Raw genomic sequence first — 20,359 nt, forward strand, 5'->3', positions numbered from 1 at the left:
TGATAATGGAAGCACAATTTTATATAGGTAGAAAATGAAATCACTTATAGAGAGTCAATAGTAAACAAATCAAGAGCAGAAAACATAATCCTCTTTCGTCATTATACAATCGATATTGCCTATTTTATTTTGGTAATTTGTGTCGAACGCAAAACTTAATTTTATTTTGTGCATATGATGTCTTAAAAATAATTAAATGAGTTGTATTAGGTTAACTCTTCTACAACGATGATACATTTAAGATACCAACATTTTTATTCTTTATTTTACAGTCGATAAAAATTGTAATGTTCAAAATGTTAAAATCATTTAATGAACAAACATTATTATAAAACTTCAGTCCGCACATGCGCGCATATTATCATCTAGTTGTTATTAAAATAGATTATTGTCAATAACAATATGTGTAGCCAAGGCTCACATTATATCATCAATCAACAATACCCAAATAATTCAGCATAAGTATGTCAAGTTTGTTTATATAAACGGCCTCCTAAAATTTGTTAGAAATCTAGAGAAATCTAATTAAATGGAAAGTTAATTATAGACAAGGATACATATATCTGGTAACTTTTAATTGATTTATTTGTTGTGAAATTGTTTTCCACCTAAAACATAAAATTGGTAACATAAATCATAGGGAATTTACATGATTTAATTGCCAGTTATTCTTAGCTTAAACGAAGATTGTCTTTATAAATTCTGGAAGTGATTGGTAAATGTTGTGGCTTTTATTTTTTGAGTTTAGAATATATGATGTAAGTTTTTCTGCTGTAATTGTAGATTTTATTGTTGTAGATTTATATTAATAACTTTCAAATCACTGAATATAAAGTTTTAGAAAAATTTATTTCCAAAGCCAATTTAATTCCTATTTTAAATTTAGGGATGTAGTTTTAAATTATTTTTTTAAAGTATGATTGGTTAATTAAATTGGCGGTAAAAAAAATGAGCTGTAGAAAGTATTCATAGAACTTACCAATCATCCCCTATATGATAATTTAATATAGTATTTTTAACAATAATGTAATATGGTATCAAGGATGAATATATATATATATATACACAAAGATATGGTAATAAAATCAAGCAGCAAAAGCAAAAGAATCATCCAAATTTTTATTACATTCTGAAAATATACAATTTTCTAGTTAATGTAGATACGTCACTGAATAAAAAAGATTGCTATTAGCTTCTCAAAGTCAAAGAAATGACAAATAAATAGCAAATGTTTATAAGCCATAGCTTACCGGTATACCTTTGATATACACTTCAACAGTTAACATAATTAAGAAATGGCATCAAAGATCACAGTTAATATGGCATCAAGGATGAATATATACAAAGATATGGTAATAAAATCAAGCAGCAAAAGCAAAAGAATCATCCAAATTTTTATTACATTCTGAAAATATACAATTTTCTAGTTAATGTAGATACGTCACTGAATAAAAAATATTGCTACTAGCTTCCCAAAGTCAAATAAATGACAAATAAATAGCAAATGTTTATAGGCCATAGCTTACCGGTATACCTTTGATATACACTTCAACAGTTAACATAATTAAGAAATGGCATCAAAGATCACGTTTGTCGTTCTTCTTGCTTTTGTTATCGCTTGTAAGCCCCTTTAAATCTATCTAACCAGTTTTTTTTTTTTGCTTAAGCTTACTCATTCGATTCGAAAATTGTATAATAACATATTTTTATGGGACCTATGTGCTTCGTTAGGTGCAATGACGATGAGTGTTCCGAAAGCGGGAGCTCAGATTTTTCTTCCATGCAAAACAACAAAAGATTGTGAATACCTTCACTGCTCGAACGGGACACCTCTATGCGTAAATGGGCAATGCCAATGTACCATTTTATCAACTCATGCGGCAAGACTTGACGACTTAAAAACGAAGAAGAATAATGCCAAGAAATGCAAGTTGACGACAGACTGTGATCCTCGTATGAAATTTACTTGTGTTTCGAGATCTTATATGTGTTTTGATGGTCTCTGTACCTGCACCAATTAATGCCAATTATTATAAACATTGCATACATATTTTGGTGATTTTTTTAATATAGGTCGAATCATCGATTTTAATATCATATAATCTCTATGTATCTTATTAAAGTAGAAGTACTTTAAGCTTTTGTTTGGTAACATAGATAGCTGTTAAAAAATAGTGTTGTTTGAAAACATAGATAGTAGTAACGGATTTATGCTATTAAAAATATTGGAAGTCCATTACATTATATTAAAAAGTAATGGATTTATGTTACTTGATATACATATTCAAATCAAAATAATAATTTAAAATTGATTTGCATCAAAAATTCATTCAAAAATATACATATATTCAAAATTTGATTTTTACTAACATATTTTTTATGGTTTTCAAACACAAACTTAAATTATGGTTTTAATATTCCCAATTTCAAAAATATATCCAATTTCAAATACCAACTTAAATTATGGTTTTTATATTTCACATTAAAATTTAAAAATATAATATATGTGATTATTTATATGATTGTACGTATAAAATATTATTAATTATAAGAAAATTTATTTGATCGTACGTATAAAATACTATTAATTATATGATAACACATATTTTTGTAACATCACATATAGGATATATAATAGTGACTAAGGGTGCACGTTCGGGTTCATTTTCGGGTATGTTTGGGATTTCGTGTTCGGTTCATATCTTTGAAAATTCGGTTCGAATTTAGATAACCAATTTAAATTGGTTTGGTTTAAATATTTTGATAGAGAATTAATAATTTTTAAGTATTTTTGGAGTTTTGAGTATATTTTAACTATTTTAGATATTTACGTTTGATTATTTGTATATATTTTCAAGTACTTAAACGAACTTAAAAGTATCATATATATCCTGAATGTTTTTATATATATTAAATCTAAAAAAATTAATACATATATAGGTATATAAATCTATTTTGGGATACCCAAAATACTACGGTTCGGATCGGATTTGAATAATTCGGATATCTAATCGATTTTGGTTCGGATTTGGTACTACTAATTCGAACTGGGATTGGTTCGATTCTTCGAATTCGAGTTTTTTGTCCACCTTAATTCGGACTGGGACTGGGATTTGGTACTACTAATTTCTATTACAAATGATGATGACATATATGTAACATAGTGATACTGATAAACAAGTTCATAAACAAGTTCACAAACAGCAATCTTACGACTTAGCTTAATGGACGTGCATATGTGACATCTTCGATGAAAAAACTCTTTCTACATCACAATACTACAACTAAAGGTTCACCTACAGTATTCTAAAAGTTTTGAAAAGTTTTGCTTCATTTAATTTAACAATTAAAGTTATTACATCGCTACATCCATGAGAACTCAATCCCATCTCAGAACCGCGTTTCCTCCTCGCGGCGGCGGTGGTCTGAGAACAGTGCCGGCCATGGGGTAAAGCTGGTAAAACACCAGCTTTAGGTGCCACAAAATATATACAAATTTAGGGGCAGTCATTTGTTAAAAGTTATATGTGGTCTAGTGGCTATTAGCGTCTTCATAACTATGTTTTGCCCTGGGTTCGAAACCTGCATGTCACATTTTGTTAATATGTTTTGTGTATATATGGGCCAAGTTATTTTTTGCTTTAGGCACCCACACTTGACAGGCCGGGCCTTTCTGAGAACCGGTGTTTCATGTAGCTGGAACCCCGAAAAGAGATGTAATCGCTTAGCTGTGAAGTGCGAAGCCGCTGTAGCGGAGAAGGAGACGACGGAGGAAGGGGTCCGGTGAGAAGTTCGAGAGTGCCATCACCTACGTATGAGAGATTGTATTCGAAATTGCAGTGACACTGGAATTGGAATGACAAAGGAAGAACTTATAGACTGCCTTGGTACCATTGCTCAGAGTGGTACTTTCAAATTCTTTTTTTTTTTTTGTCACGAGTACTTCCAAATTCTTAAAAGCTATCAAGGTTTTTGTTTCATCTTTCCTACAACTAACGGTTCTATATACATCTTCTTAGCCTTTTTAACCAATTCGTCATAGAAAACTCGACGAGCTTGTGGTGATTTGATTGAATTTAAATGTAGCAATTTGGATCAGTAATCAAAACGTATACATATATTATTTTATTTTTTTGAGAAGAAAAAAAGTATACATACAATATATTGTTTAGTCGCATTGATGGTAAAAATCATATAATTATTCTGAACATGCCCAATTCATTAGAAACTTTAACCAGCATAATAGAAAATAAAACATTTAACATTGGTTTTAGATCTAAATAGCTTCCACGATACTTTAATCTTTAAATAAATCGCACTCACATGTATGCACATAAACTACACTCACATGTGTGCCTGATTGAACACTTTGTTAATTGGCACGACGGGAAACATTTTTTGTCGCAATCAGAATCCTTCTCGCAGCTTCCAAACTGGTTGATATCAGCTTTGAAGGTAGACTTAATTTCTGGATCACTCTCATGTTTTGTCTCTTGCATCTTCATCTCTCTTGCATCGGATATAGAGACATCTGTAGTGAAAAAAAACATAAGATTTAGTAAGCCTTTTTCATCAAAAAAACACATAAGATTTCAATGTAAGAACTGTAGAGTATATGTATAGAAGGGTAGATTAGTCATTCTGTAATACCTAGCTTAGCTCCTCTAATCACTATAAATATTGTAATCACGTTACATAATAAACTCATTCAGCCTACATACTCTATATGGTATCAGAGCCTTGATATCTAGGGATCTGAAAATTTTTAAGCCGCCAACCCTTCTTTCTACCCTTCTTCTGTTTCTTCTTCTTCACGCTTCATCATGTCTTCTTCTTCACCGGCTTCTAACGCTGAAACAATCACAGTGTCTGACACTGTCAAGCTTCTCAACATCAACATGACAAATGTTACCAAGCTAACGGCTTCAAACTTTCTGATGTGGAGCCGTCAAGTCCACGCCCTACTTGATGGATATGATCTCGCTGGCCACCTTGACGGATCGGTCATAATTCCGCCACCAACGAACACTGTCGATGGAGTAACTACGCCAAATCCGGAGTATACGATGTGGAAACGACAAGCTAAGCTGATCTATAGTGCGCTGCTTGGGGCTATCACCGTCACGATACAACCAATCCTCTCTACCGCAACGACCTCAAACCACATCTGGGAAACACTCTCAGAGACGTACGCGAAGCCCAGCTGTGCGCACGTCAAACAGATCCGTCAACAACTCAAAACTTGGACCAAAGGAACGACGTCGATCGATGTGTATGTGCAAGGCTTCATTACGCGCTTTGATCAGTTAGCGTTACTCGGCAAGCCAATTGACATTGAAGATCAGCTTGAGTATGTTCTTGAAGGACTACCAGAAGATTACAAGCAGGTCATTGATGCCATCGAAGGCAGAGACTCACCTCCTTCCCTCACGGAGGTTCATGAAAAGCTCTTGAATCATGAAGTTAAGCTTCAGAGCAAAGGCGTGCTGTCATCACCTCCCATCACCGCGAATGCAGCTACTCACCGTGGGAACTCAACTGGTTCTAACAACAATGGTCGCAACAACTATCATGGGCAGAACCGCAACAACAACAACAATCGTAACCAACAGCAGCCTTGGTCGCAACAACAAAACTTCTCTGCCCGTGGTGATCAGTCTTCTCGTGGCTATCAGGGTCGCTGCCAAATTTGTGCTGTCCAAGGACACAGCGCTCGACGATGTCCACAACTGCAGGGCGCTGCTTACTCCTCCGCGCCCGGTGCTCGATCGTTCTCACCAGGTCCAACCGCATGGCAACCACGTGCTAATATGGCTATGGCACAGTCATACAATCCAAATAGCTGGATCCTCGACAGTGGCGCCACCCATCATCTCACCACTGATCTGAGCAATCTCTCTCTGCACCAACCTTATACTGGCGGAGAGGAAGTCACGATCGCAGACGGCTCTGGCCTCTCCATCTCGCATACTGGTTCCACACTCTTACCCACACCCTCTCGCTCTTATAATTTAAAAGATGTTCTCTATGTTCCTAATCTCCAGAAAAATCTTATCTCTGTGTTTCGTTTGTGCAACTCTAATAATGTTTCGGTTGAATTTTTCCCTGCTCATTTTCAGGTGAAGGATCTCAGCACGGGGGTCCGATTACTCCAAGGCAAAACTAAAGATGAGTTGTACGAGTGGCCTCTTTCATCTTCCAAACCCGTCTCACTCTTTGCCTCACCATCACCAAAAACGACCCATTCCTCTTGGCATTCTCGTCTAGGCCACCCGTCTATTGCTGTTTTTCAAACCATTGTTTTGCAATTTGCTTTACCTGTTGCTTCTTCTTTACAAAAACATCCTTGTTCTCATTGCTTCATTAATAAAAGTCATAAGCTTCCCTTTTACAAAAATACCATCATCTCTTCTCAACCCCTCGAGTATATCTACTCTGATGTTTGGACATCTCCAGTCCTCTCCATCGACCATTACAAATATTACCTTGTGTTTGTTGATCACTATACCTGCTACACTTGGCTCTATCCCCTCAAGCAAAAATCTCAGGTCAAAGAAACCTTTATCCTATTCAAAGCAGTTGTTGAAAAACACTTTGCTGCCACCATCCGAAACTTGTATTCAGACAATGGGGGTGAGTTCATAGCTCTGCGATCCTTCCTGGCCACTAATGGGATTTCTCATTTCACCTCTCCTCCCCACACTCCAGAACATAATGGAATAGCTGAACGCAAGCATCGACATGTGGTAGAGACAGGGCTTACGCTTCTCCATCATGCGTCATTACCGGTTGAGTATTGGACTTATGCTTTTGCCACAGCGGTATATCTTATCAACCGACTTCCCACTCCAGTCCTAGCTCAACAATCTCCTTATGCAAAGCTCTTCAAGAAGCAGCCGAACTACTTGAAGCTACGTGTATTTGGCTGTGCGTGTTATCCTTGGCTTCGGCCTTATGCAACTCACAAATTGGAGAGCCGGTCCCTGTCTTGCGTCTTCCTTGGGTACTCTCTTACACAGAGTGCGTACTTGTGCCTACATCAGTCAACTGGGCGTATCTATGTCTCTCGGCATGTTCAGTTTGATGAATCCAGCTTTCCCTTTGTACACAAGAGTGCTACCCCGATACCTGAACCAGACACTTCACCACCTATTTTTTGTCCACCAACCACCATACCTATCAACCCAACGCCACTCGTACACACTCAACAAGTTGCCTCCCCGGGCCAGGATCCTCACCTGCCACAGTCTCCGTCTTCACCGACGGGTCCCGCTAGCTCTGCTGCAGCGGAACATGACTCTAACATGGGCTCAGGTATGAATTCACCGGTGCATACTAGTGATGCACATTCAGACACAGCAGGTAATGATATCTCACCCTTAATTCCTCCTACTTCTAACCTGCAGCCGACTCCCATACCTCCACCAAACCCATCTCCATCTCCATCACCCGAACCAAACCCTTCACCTGAACCATTACAACCACCAGTCCAAAACGCTCATCCCATGAAAACCAGAAGCAAAAACCAAATTATCAAACCAACAAAGAAATACTCCCTCACTGCCCAAACCAAAGACCCATATCCGATTCCCAAAACCGTGGCCCAGGCCATGCGAGATGAGAAATGGCGACGAGCCATGAGCGATGAATATGATGCTCAAATTGCGAATCGCACCTTTGAGCTTGTGCCTCCAGAACCTCATCAACATATCATTGATACGAGATGGATTTTTACTAATAAATTTTTAGCAAATGGTGATTATGACAGGCCAAAAGCTCGATGGGTTGCTCGTGGTTTCACTCAGGCTTATGGGATTGATTATGGGGAGACATTCAGTCCCGTTGTCAAGTCTCTCACCATTCGTCTTGTACTCCATCATGCCGTCACTCATTCCTGGCCGATCAAACAGTTAGACGTTAACAACGCTTTTCTTCAAGGACACCTTACAGATGAGGTATATGTTTCCCAGCCACCGGGGTTCAAAGATCCAGACAGACCCCACTATGTGTGCCGCTTACGGAAAGCTCTCTATGGTCTCAAACAAGCGCCCCGCGCGTGGTATCAAGAACTAAAGACCTTTCTCTGTCAGATGGGATGTCATAACTCCACTGCTGACACCTCTGTCTTCACTTACATCGCCAGCTCCGACGTTCTTTACATCTTGGTCTACGTCGACGACATCATCGTCACCGGAAGTACTACTCGCTTGGTCTCCGCTTGTATTCAGGTTCTTGCCTCACGTTTCTCACTCAAAGAACCTAAAGACTTGCACTATTTCTTGGGTATAGAGGTCACAAGAACATCTGGAGGACTCCACTTGATGCAACGGAAATATATTATCGATCTCCTCACCAAGATGAACATGCTCGAAGCCAACCCGGTTTCTACTCCTATGGCGACTGCTCCCAAATTGACTTTGCACTCGGGTACTGCTTTGGACTGTCCTCGTGAGTATAGAATGGTTATCGGCAGTCTCCAATACTTGGCCTTCTCCCGCCCGGATTTTGCATACAGTGTGAATCGCCTGTCTCAATTTATGCATCAGCCTACTGATGAACATTGGAAGGCTGCAAAACGAGTTCTCCGCTATCTCGCGGGCACACTTAGTCACGGCATACACATCAGTCGACACTCTCCTCATACGCTTCACGCCTACTCGGATGCTGATTGGGCAGGGGATAGTGATGACTTCATCTCCACCAATGCTTATGTTGTTTATATTGGTTCTACACCAATTGCTTGGTCTTCACGCAAACAGAACAGTGTCTCACGCTCTTCGACGGAGGCTGAGTATCGTTCTGTAGCTAACACGGCATCTGAACTTCGGTGGGTCTGCTCGTTGCTTACTGACTTGGGTATAACAGTGCCCACGATTCCGACGATATACTGCGACAATGTCGGTGCTACATACCTAAGTGCCAATCCGGTTTTCCACTCTCGTATGAAGCATCTTGCTCTAGACTATCATTTTGTTCGCGGTAATGTCCAATTCAGAGCTCTCCGCGTCTCTCATGTCTCTACCAAGGATCAGTTAGCTGACGCACTTACTAAACCCTTATCGAGATCACGTTTTACTGAGCTGATTAACAAGATTGGAGTGATCAAGCTCCCTCCATCTTGAGGGGGTGTGTAGAGTATATGTATAGAAGGGTAGATTAGTCATTCTGTAATACCTAGCTTAGCTCCTCTAATCACTATAAATATTGTAATCACGTTACATAATAAACTCATTCAGCCTACATACTCTATAAGAACACATAGAGATTTTGTATTTTATTAGGCTCATGCGAAGTTAAAACAGACATTGTTACTTTTTTTTTGTCGACAGACATTCTTACATCTTATTAGAATTACATAAGATACTTACGAACTGCAATAAGAAGACTGACGACCAAAAAAGTAACACTGCCAGAAGTTTTAACCATAGTTTTCAAGGTTTAGGAGGATGAAAATGCGGAATAAAGTCAGACCAAGTCTAGTTTATTTTTTAAGAGCGGATATATTTTTTGTTTTATATTTTTTTTAGAAATTTAATTTTTATATTTGAATATTTAGTCATATTTGTATTTTTGTATAATATTTTTGTTAAATAATTAATAACTTTTTTTAATAATTATATAAAAATAGTTGGACCATACATATATTAATAGGTCATATTCGAGTTTTAATAAAATATAGATTTGTACTGTTATGAGAAACATTGGTGACAACAAAAATAAATGAAATATTATTTGAAAATAATATTCTATTGATTGATCAGTGTTGGTAAGAGAATGGGGGCCCTCTCATTTAGTACGGTTGCTAAGAAAATAAAAGGAGTATGTGTATAAGAGAGAAGTGGGTGTGAGAATACTGGAATAAAAAGGAAGGTTACAAAATATCAATATTATTAATAGTTAGTTATATGTAAAGAACGGCAGTTAGTATATTTAAAGGTAAGTCTAATGGCAAAAAAGTAATAATGCATGTAGTAGGGGCAAATAATAGGAGTGATAATGTTTTATTAATATTGATTCTCTATAGTATATATATTTACACATATATATATATATAGTAAAACTTCTATAATTAATAATGTTGGGACTATGGTCTTTTAATAATTTTTAGAGCTATCAATTTACAAAAAAAAATTCATATTTTAGATTTTTGTATATTTTTATTTATAAAATTAGAAAATATTTAATTTTACCATATATACATCACTTAAATTTTAAAAATTTGACTTTCATATTATTTATTATATTATTTAATGTATATTTTTAAGTTTCATTAATTTATATATGATTTTTTAGATAATTTTACTAAATATTATCAAAATATATTAAAATGTAAAAAAATGGAGGTATTTTTATTGTGAATATAAAACAACAATATAATATTTATTATGTACTTATATAAAATTTATATATATAGATTGTTAATTTATGATTTTAATAGGACCATATATTTACATAGAATATTTTTTTTAAATTATTATCTTATTCTTTTACCGATTTGTGTCATATTTTGAATTGGCCTAACTTGGGACCGAGAAAATTTATTAATTTATAGTATTTGTTAATTTATAGAATATTTATTTATGGATTTTCTACTGTAGATCAAATGAATTGATCTTGGTGAGTTCATCAATGGTAGCTTTTATGATAGCAATAATATTAAAACATATGTTATGCAACATCTGTTTAGTAAAATAAAATGAATCCAAAAATATTAATCTATATTAATTTAGATAGCTTAGAGTATCACTAAATTAATGGTAGAATTAGGATACAAATAATCCAAATGTCTCAATAATATTAAAATTTCAGTATCTGTGTAGACAAAATAATTAAAATCATTTATTAAATGATAATTGTAGACTAAATCATTTATTGAAGGATAAGTGTACTGGGGAATTGTCAGATTTTTAATAGTACTTCTTGTAAGAAATTTCAGATATTCTTTTCTAATGTTTAGTTATTTTAATTATTTTATGAATTAGAAATCATGTGAAAAATATTGATGTGGATGTCTTTAGAGGCCAAATAGTTTTTGAATTAACATAAATTATAATTAACTTGTGTTGATTTGTTTGCATTCTAGTTATAACATCTCTAACGTGGAATGATATCGGAATAAATTTCACTTTACAACGCAAAAACAAATATCATAAAAAATTAACAAAAAATAAATATGCAAAACAGATATATATCCAAATTTCTTATTTTTGTGGCGGAGATGATTTTTTGTTGTTTAATAATCAAGAATATCTGACGAGTCGAACCTCAACCAACTAATTTTCTGAGAGTCTGTCTATCAGCATTAGAAAGACTTAATTGTTTGCAATGTGGGAACTAGATATCTATATCATCTAACTACACAAATAGATATATCTGAAATGATAGGTTTTGAACTCAAAATACTAACACATTTCCAAATTCACGATACCACTCAACCATAAACAGTAGGAAAAAAAAGGTCAATTCCTCCTTGAGATGTTAATGTGGTTAGGAGATCGATTCTTACGAGCCTAAAGACATCTATAAGTCTATAACCACATAGTTACAAGGAACATCCATGAATTTTGATTGATAAAAACAAGAGATTTATCTAGATTGAGATCACATCTGTGAAGAACATCTTAAAAAAGGTTTGAAGAACATTATAAATGTTTTCTGTATATTAATGGATTCGAGATTATATATATATATATATATATATATATATATATGTGTGTATTCAAGATATATACGTATGTGTGCATACGTAATAATATGACTATGTATGGGCTCATCTGAAAATACAGATGCATGATTCTTTTCAGATGTACAGTACAAAGTGGAAATTGATTTGCCTAGTGATAAAAGGAATATAAATGGATATATTCTAGATAGATGTGAAAAAACTATTACTAGGTCAATAAAAAAATAGTTACTCAGATAAAATTTATGATCACGTCGATAAGAAAAATTATTTTTGTAGAGATGATTTATTTGATAAAACCTCCGACTGGATGAATTTAGTATAAAAATCTACAAATATGTATATACACGAAATATCTACCAATAAGGATTCAATAATCAAATAAAAATGTTTTACTAAAAAAATCAAATAAGCTTGTTGTTCCCTAATATGCATTTAATTGTGTAATAACTAATACTAGATCTCGATCCGCGCAAGGATGTTTGTTTTATTTATTTTTATATAAATATTTTGTTTTTAATTCTAGATTGGTAGTATTTTTGACTCGCGGTTAGAAAGCGAGAGTATTTTTATTGATAATTTATTAATTCACATTTTATTTTTAGGTATGAACATTTTATTTTCGGTTCAGTACCAAATTTGTTTTTTTTTTGGCTTCCGTTCAGTTGTGGTTTTGCTTTTTCAGTCTTTCAGTTCAAAAGATATAAAAACAGTTTGGTTATATTTGGATTGGTTTTAATTTGACAATTTTAGTTTTTGGCTTGGTTCAAATAAAAATGTTAGGAACCTGATAAATTTTTAAGTTCAATTTAGTTCTGGTTCGGTTTTTATTTTTAAGATAATTTTGAATAATTCAAAATTTGTACCTATGTTTTTAATAACTATAGATTCTAAAAAATAGTTTTGTACCATTTGTTAAGATCGGAATCTAGAAAATACATTGATTTACAAATATTTAGAATAAATAATTTATGATCATGAAAAAATTCTCAACGGGTATTATTAAAAAAAATTCTTTTTCTTTTGTAAAACGGAAAAAAAAAGTTTTCAGATATTAAAATAAGCAAACATCATCAAAGGTTGTTTAGATGTGAACATTTTGTCTAGAATAAGATCCTGCTGATAACAATTTTTTGATTAAAGATATAGTAGTTGCTTATATAAAAAAAAAATATTAAAGATATAGTTTGAAATTAAATCTTAAATACGCTTTATATAGACGTACAATCATGAATTTTTGGTTTATTATATGTTTATTGAATTTTTAGTTAAAGAGTTGTTAAATATGAAATAATTTGCGTCTAGCATATATAGTTTTGCAGCTTTTGCTATTGTATTTTTTCTATGTAAGCTAGAAAATTAAAAAAAAAGTTTAAGAATGAACCCATACTCATAAAATATATATGCTAGAATCTAGTACAAAAAATATCATGACGGTGTATAATTTATTTAATTCTTGATTTATAGAGTCAAGTTTACATATGAAGTTCGGAATCTTAAACTTCAATTTCGTATGATAACTTAGTCCGACTTAGGTTGTTAGTAAAAGTGTCACTAACAATATACATACAAATAAATACATTGACTATCTATTTTGAATGGATATTTTAATACACAAAATGAAAAGTTAATAAGAATAATAAAAGAAATTTATAGTTACGAAAATTCTGCATCATTAATTATTCAATAATAGTTGTTAGGCAACATGAATAGGTCCAAAAATAGTTTTCAAAAACGTTTAATATGAGAATATTTTTTTGCTTAAATTAAATAAATTATATCACAATTAAAATTAAATGGTAATGACCTACTTGTAATATTAAAAGAAAATCAATGGGATGTCAAAAATGTACTTTTATCACTCATCTTTAATATCCCCTTTTTAAACTTCCTTGATATCCTTATATTGTTAGAATTTATTGGATAAGGAAAGTACTAATGTGAGTGAATCACGTAATTAAGTTTTTTGGAAGATACATTAGTTTATTAGGATGCCTATATCAGTGGGAATTAATGTGAGTAGATTTCGGTTTTGTTAACCTTAGATTTTGTCAAGTAATATATCTTGATTTAATAAAATATATTTATTTATTAGATTTCTATTTTGAGAAGATGACTCTGGTTTATTGATTTTGGTTATTTGAAAGACAATTAATTTAGAGGGAGCAAACCAATCTATTGTCTTCTTCATCTATAGAGAAATTTTGCCATAAAGAGAAATACCAAAATTTCATTAATGTGTTATGAAACTTTGTTATAATCAATAAATTTGCTGATGCATTGTGATGATAATCGGTATGATTAAAAAAATGATCAAGATCTGTATTTTATTGTTGAACTTTAGTGCTCAAAAAAAAAATCAAGAAATGGTTTTATTTTTTTAGGATGCTTTGGTATGAAGCTCTGACTGAGTCGGATGAGGAAGATGACCAAATAACGTTAATAGATTAAATGTGGTGTGAGAAATCGATAGAAGTGGTGCTGAGTTTAGGAAATTATTTAATGTCGTTAAATTTATTTAAAAAATAGGAAATATTATTCACAATGGTATTTGGGTGTAAATATTGTGAAAGATTAAAGGGAAGTTCAAATGTGTATCGATTAGTTAAGAATAATAATGATAAGATTAGAGATTAAGTAATATGATTTTCTAGAAATAGGTCCATTAAGTCTATTTTTTTCTTAAGATCACACATGAATCAAGGTTGTGACTTCTGTTTTAATATATAAGATATGATAATTATAGATAAGAAATTTTACAAGACTATAATGATTAACTAGTTTCCCCGCAAATTCAAAAATAATTTTATTTTATTTTATGAATATAAATTTTTATATTCTATTAAATAAAGTATGAAGTAAAATTTTGGTGTGCTCTTTAAAAAGAAAATAATATTAACTCTGATATGTTTTAATCATATGTTTTGTATGGGTATAAAATGTATAAAATGTTTATAATAAAAATGGAGTAGTATAAATTAGTGCCTCAAATCCGAAAATGGAGATTCATATAATTATATTCTTCGAAGTTGACATTTGCTGACGCCATTTGACAGAAGTTAGGTTAAAAAGTGCCAATGATATATTTCTCTGATTAGTATATAACATCTAATTTTCTTTATTTTTATATATGATTTCATGTGGCTCTCCTTAATCGTAAAATAACTATATGAAAAGAGGACGTACGAAGCCTTATAATATTTTATCATATGAATACGAACGGATAGAGACGTATCGATATATTGCACCTCCAATGGTTATAAAAAAGAAGAAAGCAACTCGAGATAGATACTCGGGATTATCAAACCATTCATTATTAAGTACAATTTAATCCTGCAATTATATGATCTGATCAATGTACCTGCAAACCAAAACTCAGAAAATTATTCGCATTTTTAACTTTTATTTAGTGGGGTTGATACGCGTCCATGAAAAATATGGATTACAGAAAGGCTTACGTAATCTAAACAGATAGGTTAAGTGATTAATTAATTAATTAATTAATTAGTGTTGGAAGAGAAAGCACGAGTGGATCACTACCTTAATTTAATTGTTTAAGTACTATTGTAGCAACATACTTTTTAATATTTCTTCAAAAAAAAAACATACTTTTTAATAGAAAATGATTCTGAGTTCGATCGAGACTGAAACCAATAGGTAGCAAACAAGCCTTTGATAGATGTTTATAAGCGAATAAGCGATAAAATGGAGCTACCAAGATTAATATTATCATCATATTATTGTATATCCCAATTTCTTTTTCAGTCAATTAATATAGTTAATAAAGATAAGATTACAAATCTTGAATATAAAATAACCAACAGAGATCATGAAAAAAAAATATGTGGAAGTGTTTTAAATTAGAGAAATTGCACCCAGTAGACACAAAAAAAAAACAAAATTCACTAACTAACTAAAAATACCCTCTCTCTCCTACTTTCTCTTCCTATCTTTCTCTAATCTTTCTCTAAAAATCTAATTTTATTTTTTTTGGCTATTTAGCAAATAAGCCCTTTAAATTATGTGGGGACTGGTCATACATAATTCATCAAAATATCAAAATTTTGCATACACTCTTCTTCTTTAACGCCCTTTGAATGATCATATATCGTCGCAATTTGATTTGTAGTTGAGATGTATTTCTTTTCTTGTTGCTATAGGAACTTTCCAGTGAAGTTAGCATTCTCCACTAGGACCTCTTAATGTGATTTTCTAGCACACAAATTTTAGGAAATTTACGGTATATTTTAGGAAATCAACGACAACTTATTTTAAAAATTCTTATTTCAAAAAGATAGATTTTGTAAATTCTTTTAGGCGGTATAAGGTTTATAAGAATATATTCTCATACATACATATTTAAGTGTATCTGTAACTTGTAAGTTACAAATTCGAGCTTTAATTAAACTTTACGTGTATGCTAATGCATAATCTACATAATCAAAAGATAAAATTGATCATCTTTATTCGACATTTTGCATTTGTTTTCTTCATTTAGATAATTATGTAGGTTTAAATGATTATATTTAATGTGGAGAAAATAACAAGAATAGAAGTTAAGCATGTAAATAAATGGTTTTAAGTTATGTCTTGATGTTACAAAAAAAAAAGTTATGTCTTGCTGAATTGTTATTTGGTGCATTAGTTGGTCATTATTGGCCACGAGTGGTCACTAGAAAATGTTTGGACCCACTCATAACAAATTTCAGGACCCAGCTATCAAATTATATCGTGTTTCTGTCCAAATATATTTAATTTTCTTTGGACAATAAGATGTTTTTAAAAAGGTTATGTTAGCCACTAAACTCCGGTTCGCTCTTCGCAAGCTTCGTAGTAGATACGTCTATTTTGTGTATATGTATAGTTATGAACTGAACGTATGTACTTGAATAAGAAAAAACCATACAATATTTCTCAAAGAAAAGCATCCAAATATTTTTCAAACAAGGTATAGTAGATTTGACATATGTTGTATCACGCACATTCGATAAGAATCTAAGTGTTATTGATGGTCAGATGCATCTTTCTAAAATTCTTGTAACAAGCCAACGCTTCTTTCTGTAGATCTCTCTGCATATTTTGTTATAGTATTTTCCACTGAACTGTCAATTTGATATATCAAAAAGGGTTTTGAACGATTTTTGTTTCTTTCTAAATAATCTTTTTTTAATATATACTTCTTTAAAAAATGAACTGAAAACCAAGTGTAGAGTCACATGATGTTGATCATTGAGGCTGATTAGACGAAGGTTTGTGTATAAGGGGCAGTTTCTTGCCTTCCACATACCTTTTTCAAAGAAGTTTTTCAATTATAGGGTTGATGAATACAACATGGTAAATATCAAAATAAGAACCATTTTAAAGGTTAAGGCAAAACAAGAAAGTTATAAACTGAAAGCGAAAAACATATTAAAAAGTATTTAAAACCAAAACTTGAAATAGAAAGCATCCACCAACTAAAAAAAAGTAAAAGGAAGCTTCACATATATATCCAAACAAAATTAGTGGCGAGAACCCATTTTAGGCGAGAATGGTTAATCTAACTAAAAACAATACTTAATTCTCCAAACCAAGAAGGACAAGTAAGATAACATCACAAAACCAAAACAACCATAACGTCAACCGGAACAATAAACAGCCTCAATTCTCCAAAGAAATCTCCAACGCCAAGCAAATAGGTGACACAAACCTGGTTAACTAAAACCGCGTACAAAGATGCAACACAGGGTCATCTCGAAATTTAAAGGATCATAAACATTTTAAAATAAATTTGAATAAAAAATTACTAGAATTTGACGTCATATGGTCTATCTATATTGTTAGTTTAAAAACATTTGAGGGTTAAACCATTTTGCTTTACCCAGAACCAAGGCCGGCTAAGTAGAAGACAAAGGGTGTGAGTGCTCCGGATCCAAATCCGTATCTTCCCGTATATTAATAGTTAAGGAGTCTAATTTCTTTTATAAATCAATATTTTTATATAAAAAAATCATAAATATAATAAATAAAATTGAAAAATGCCCAAAAATATTTGATATGTATATAGTTTTATTTGTATCACAAAATATACAAATATTACTAATTAAAATTTAAAAATAGTTTAAACATTATATGAATATAAATCTTAGAGAGTAAAAACAATTTTTTTACCTTAAAACTTATAATAGTGTTAAGCTGGCCCTGCCTAGAACTGGCCATACACGCATGGTACATGCAAGAGGAGAATCAGAGAAGCTTCAATAACCTACCTGAGACAACGCATGCAATATAAGGGAGAGAAGATATGAATGAGGGATAATTCGGAGACGAAGCTTTGAACATTAAGTAATCAAATAATTTCCTTCAAAAACTGTGAAACTATGTCAAATAATTTCCTTCAAAAACTGTGAAACTACGTAAAATATGCCGTTTATTCAAATGATCTATGAGTATGTAATTTTGTATGGTTCTTTTTCACTCTTCTGATTAAATAAATTAGGATTTATGATTAAAAAGGATTTTTTGCATAATACGCTCTACAATAATATACACACTATCCATTGGACCCACTTGTCCATGATGCATTCCTTTTCTATTTCTCCAACATTATAAAACACTCCTAACCCGTCCTCTTGCTTTAAACCAACTTCTTCCCACAAATAAAATTAAGTATACGAACTCTTTCATATTCATCTCTTACTCTTAGAAACCAAATACATCAATGATTCCGGCGGAAATCACCGGATATTATCAATATTTATCGCCGGAAAACTTAGGAACACTCCCGACGGAATTCAACATAATAAATATGCCCTCATCTCCAACATCTTCCTCTTCCTTAACATACTTAAATGATCTCATCAACAACAACTACTCATCATCATCCATCCGTCAAGATCTCATGATGGGCAACAACTCAACTTCCGATGAAGATCATCAGCATCATCATCATCAGAGCATCATCATAGTCGACGAGAGGAAACAGAGGAGGATGCTTTCAAACAGAGAATCCGCTAGGAGGTCGAGGATGAGGAAACAGAGACATCTTGATGAACTCTGGTCTCAGGTGATAAGGCTTCGCAACGAGAACAACTGTCTTATTGATAAGCTGAACCGTGTATCGGAGACTCAAGATAGCGTATTGAAGGAGAATTCTAAACTCAAAGAAGAAGCTTCTGAACTCCGACAACTTGTATGTGAACTAAAATCTAACAAGAACAGCGACGATGACAACAACTTTGTAAGAAAGTTATCGGAATGAGATTGTGGTTTCTTTGTATCAACAGAAAAGATCAATGGGGTTTTGGGTTTTGGTTCTTTCTCGAATATAAAGTTGGTGATAATCATATATTAGTATATTATATTGTATGCATACTATATATATTGAAGTTAGATAATATAACTTATAGTTCTTGAGCGATTATCTACTCTCTCTTCTTTTTTATTTTTACATTATTATAACTTAGGAGTAATCATAATCGTAGACATACCGGGTAACGTTAATAAGTATTAATAGATTCCACAACCCTGCAGATCCGGATTCTAATTGATTCATTCCACATTTCCATTAATTAGAATTTGTAAACAACAAATATTAAAAGATTTACGTGGTTATGTGACTTCGGTTATTTGATTTCACACCTTACTATTCTGTAAAATTTGTTATTTTTCACTCATATATATTATGTCGCCATGTAAAAATATTAGAATCAATGTTATTTTTACTTGGAAAATCTACTTAAACTCATCATATTCCCTATAAAGATAATATTTGAAGTATATATTCTGACATTAATACTTCGAACACGTAAGATATTTCTAGAAAGAGTAACAAAAGACAAAATAGTAAGAAAAACTTAGATAATCTAACACTGTTTTAGTTACAAACAAGAAAAAATGAAAGTGGTATGATAAAAATAAAGACCAGTTAAAAAAAATAAAGACCAGTAATAACGACCTCTATTAACATATTGGGAGAGTTTGTTTGCCGCATAATACTGCACTGAACATCCCTGCATTGAAATCATTCATAGCGAACAAGAAATAAAACAAAAGATTGCTAAAATGGTGGCCCTTCTTCTCTTCTTTTACTTTTGTAATTTAATCAAATACTTAATCATCAGATTTTCTTTTTCTTATTGCTTTGATCAACTTTTTTTCCCAAACCTTTTTATCCGTTTATATCATCACTCCGACTGCGACAAACCCACCAAGAATGTTTTCTTGAATTTCACCTGGCGCATTACTATTATGCTAAACTTGAGCACTATTATTTGACCTACTATTTTTTTCTTCCAGGTTTAACTTTTTCACCTACTTAAACACACATATGGGTAATAGTCGTCTATTTTCAGCCACAAGTTCATAAACTGTGAAAAAGTTCAGTAAGAAAAAAGTTTATAAACTGCACTAACTTTCAGCCACAAGTTTCACATATTTATTCTTTTTTTTTTAGCAACTCACATATTTATTCTCATAACATTAATGCTATTACCGACAAGTATTAACTATTAACCCATCGGAATCATACATCTTAGGATTTGGTCGAATTATCTGTAGATAATTACTATATAGAAAATATATGAATAGTAGTTACGAATCGGTTTGGACCTAGACACAGTAGACACCACGATCGTTACATTCAACAACGATACTCGATGTTAGAGATGCTCTAACCTAAAATTCTATTTAAAAAAA

General features: G+C 32.4%; 2 protein-coding genes across 2 annotated transcripts; both read left to right on the top strand.

The window, feature by feature from the left end:
• Positions 1 to 255: 255 nt before the first annotated feature.
• Positions 256 to 2,293, top strand: LOC106424450 (defensin-like protein 295). Its single transcript, XM_013865207.3, has 2 exons — positions 256 to 1,620; positions 1,732 to 2,293. The coding sequence occupies exons 1-2, from the start codon at positions 1,572 to 1,574 to the stop codon at positions 2,019 to 2,021; spliced, it is 339 nt and encodes a 112-aa protein (XP_013720661.1). The 5' UTR covers positions 256 to 1,571; the 3' UTR covers positions 2,022 to 2,293.
• A 13,186-nt stretch (positions 2,294 to 15,479) lies between these two features.
• LOC125580182 (basic leucine zipper 43-like) lies at positions 15,480 to 19,082 on the top strand. The gene has a single exon (XM_048744323.1). The coding sequence runs from the start codon at positions 18,384 to 18,386 to the stop codon at positions 18,921 to 18,923; it is 540 nt and encodes a 179-aa protein (XP_048600280.1). The 5' UTR covers positions 15,480 to 18,383; the 3' UTR covers positions 18,924 to 19,082.
• Positions 19,083 to 20,359: the final 1,277 nt, after the last annotated feature.

The sequence above is a fragment of the Brassica napus genome, chromosome A2 (assembly GCF_020379485.1).
Source record: "Brassica napus cultivar Da-Ae chromosome A2, Da-Ae, whole genome shotgun sequence".
Lineage (NCBI taxonomy): Eukaryota > Viridiplantae > Streptophyta > Magnoliopsida > Brassicales > Brassicaceae > Brassica > Brassica napus.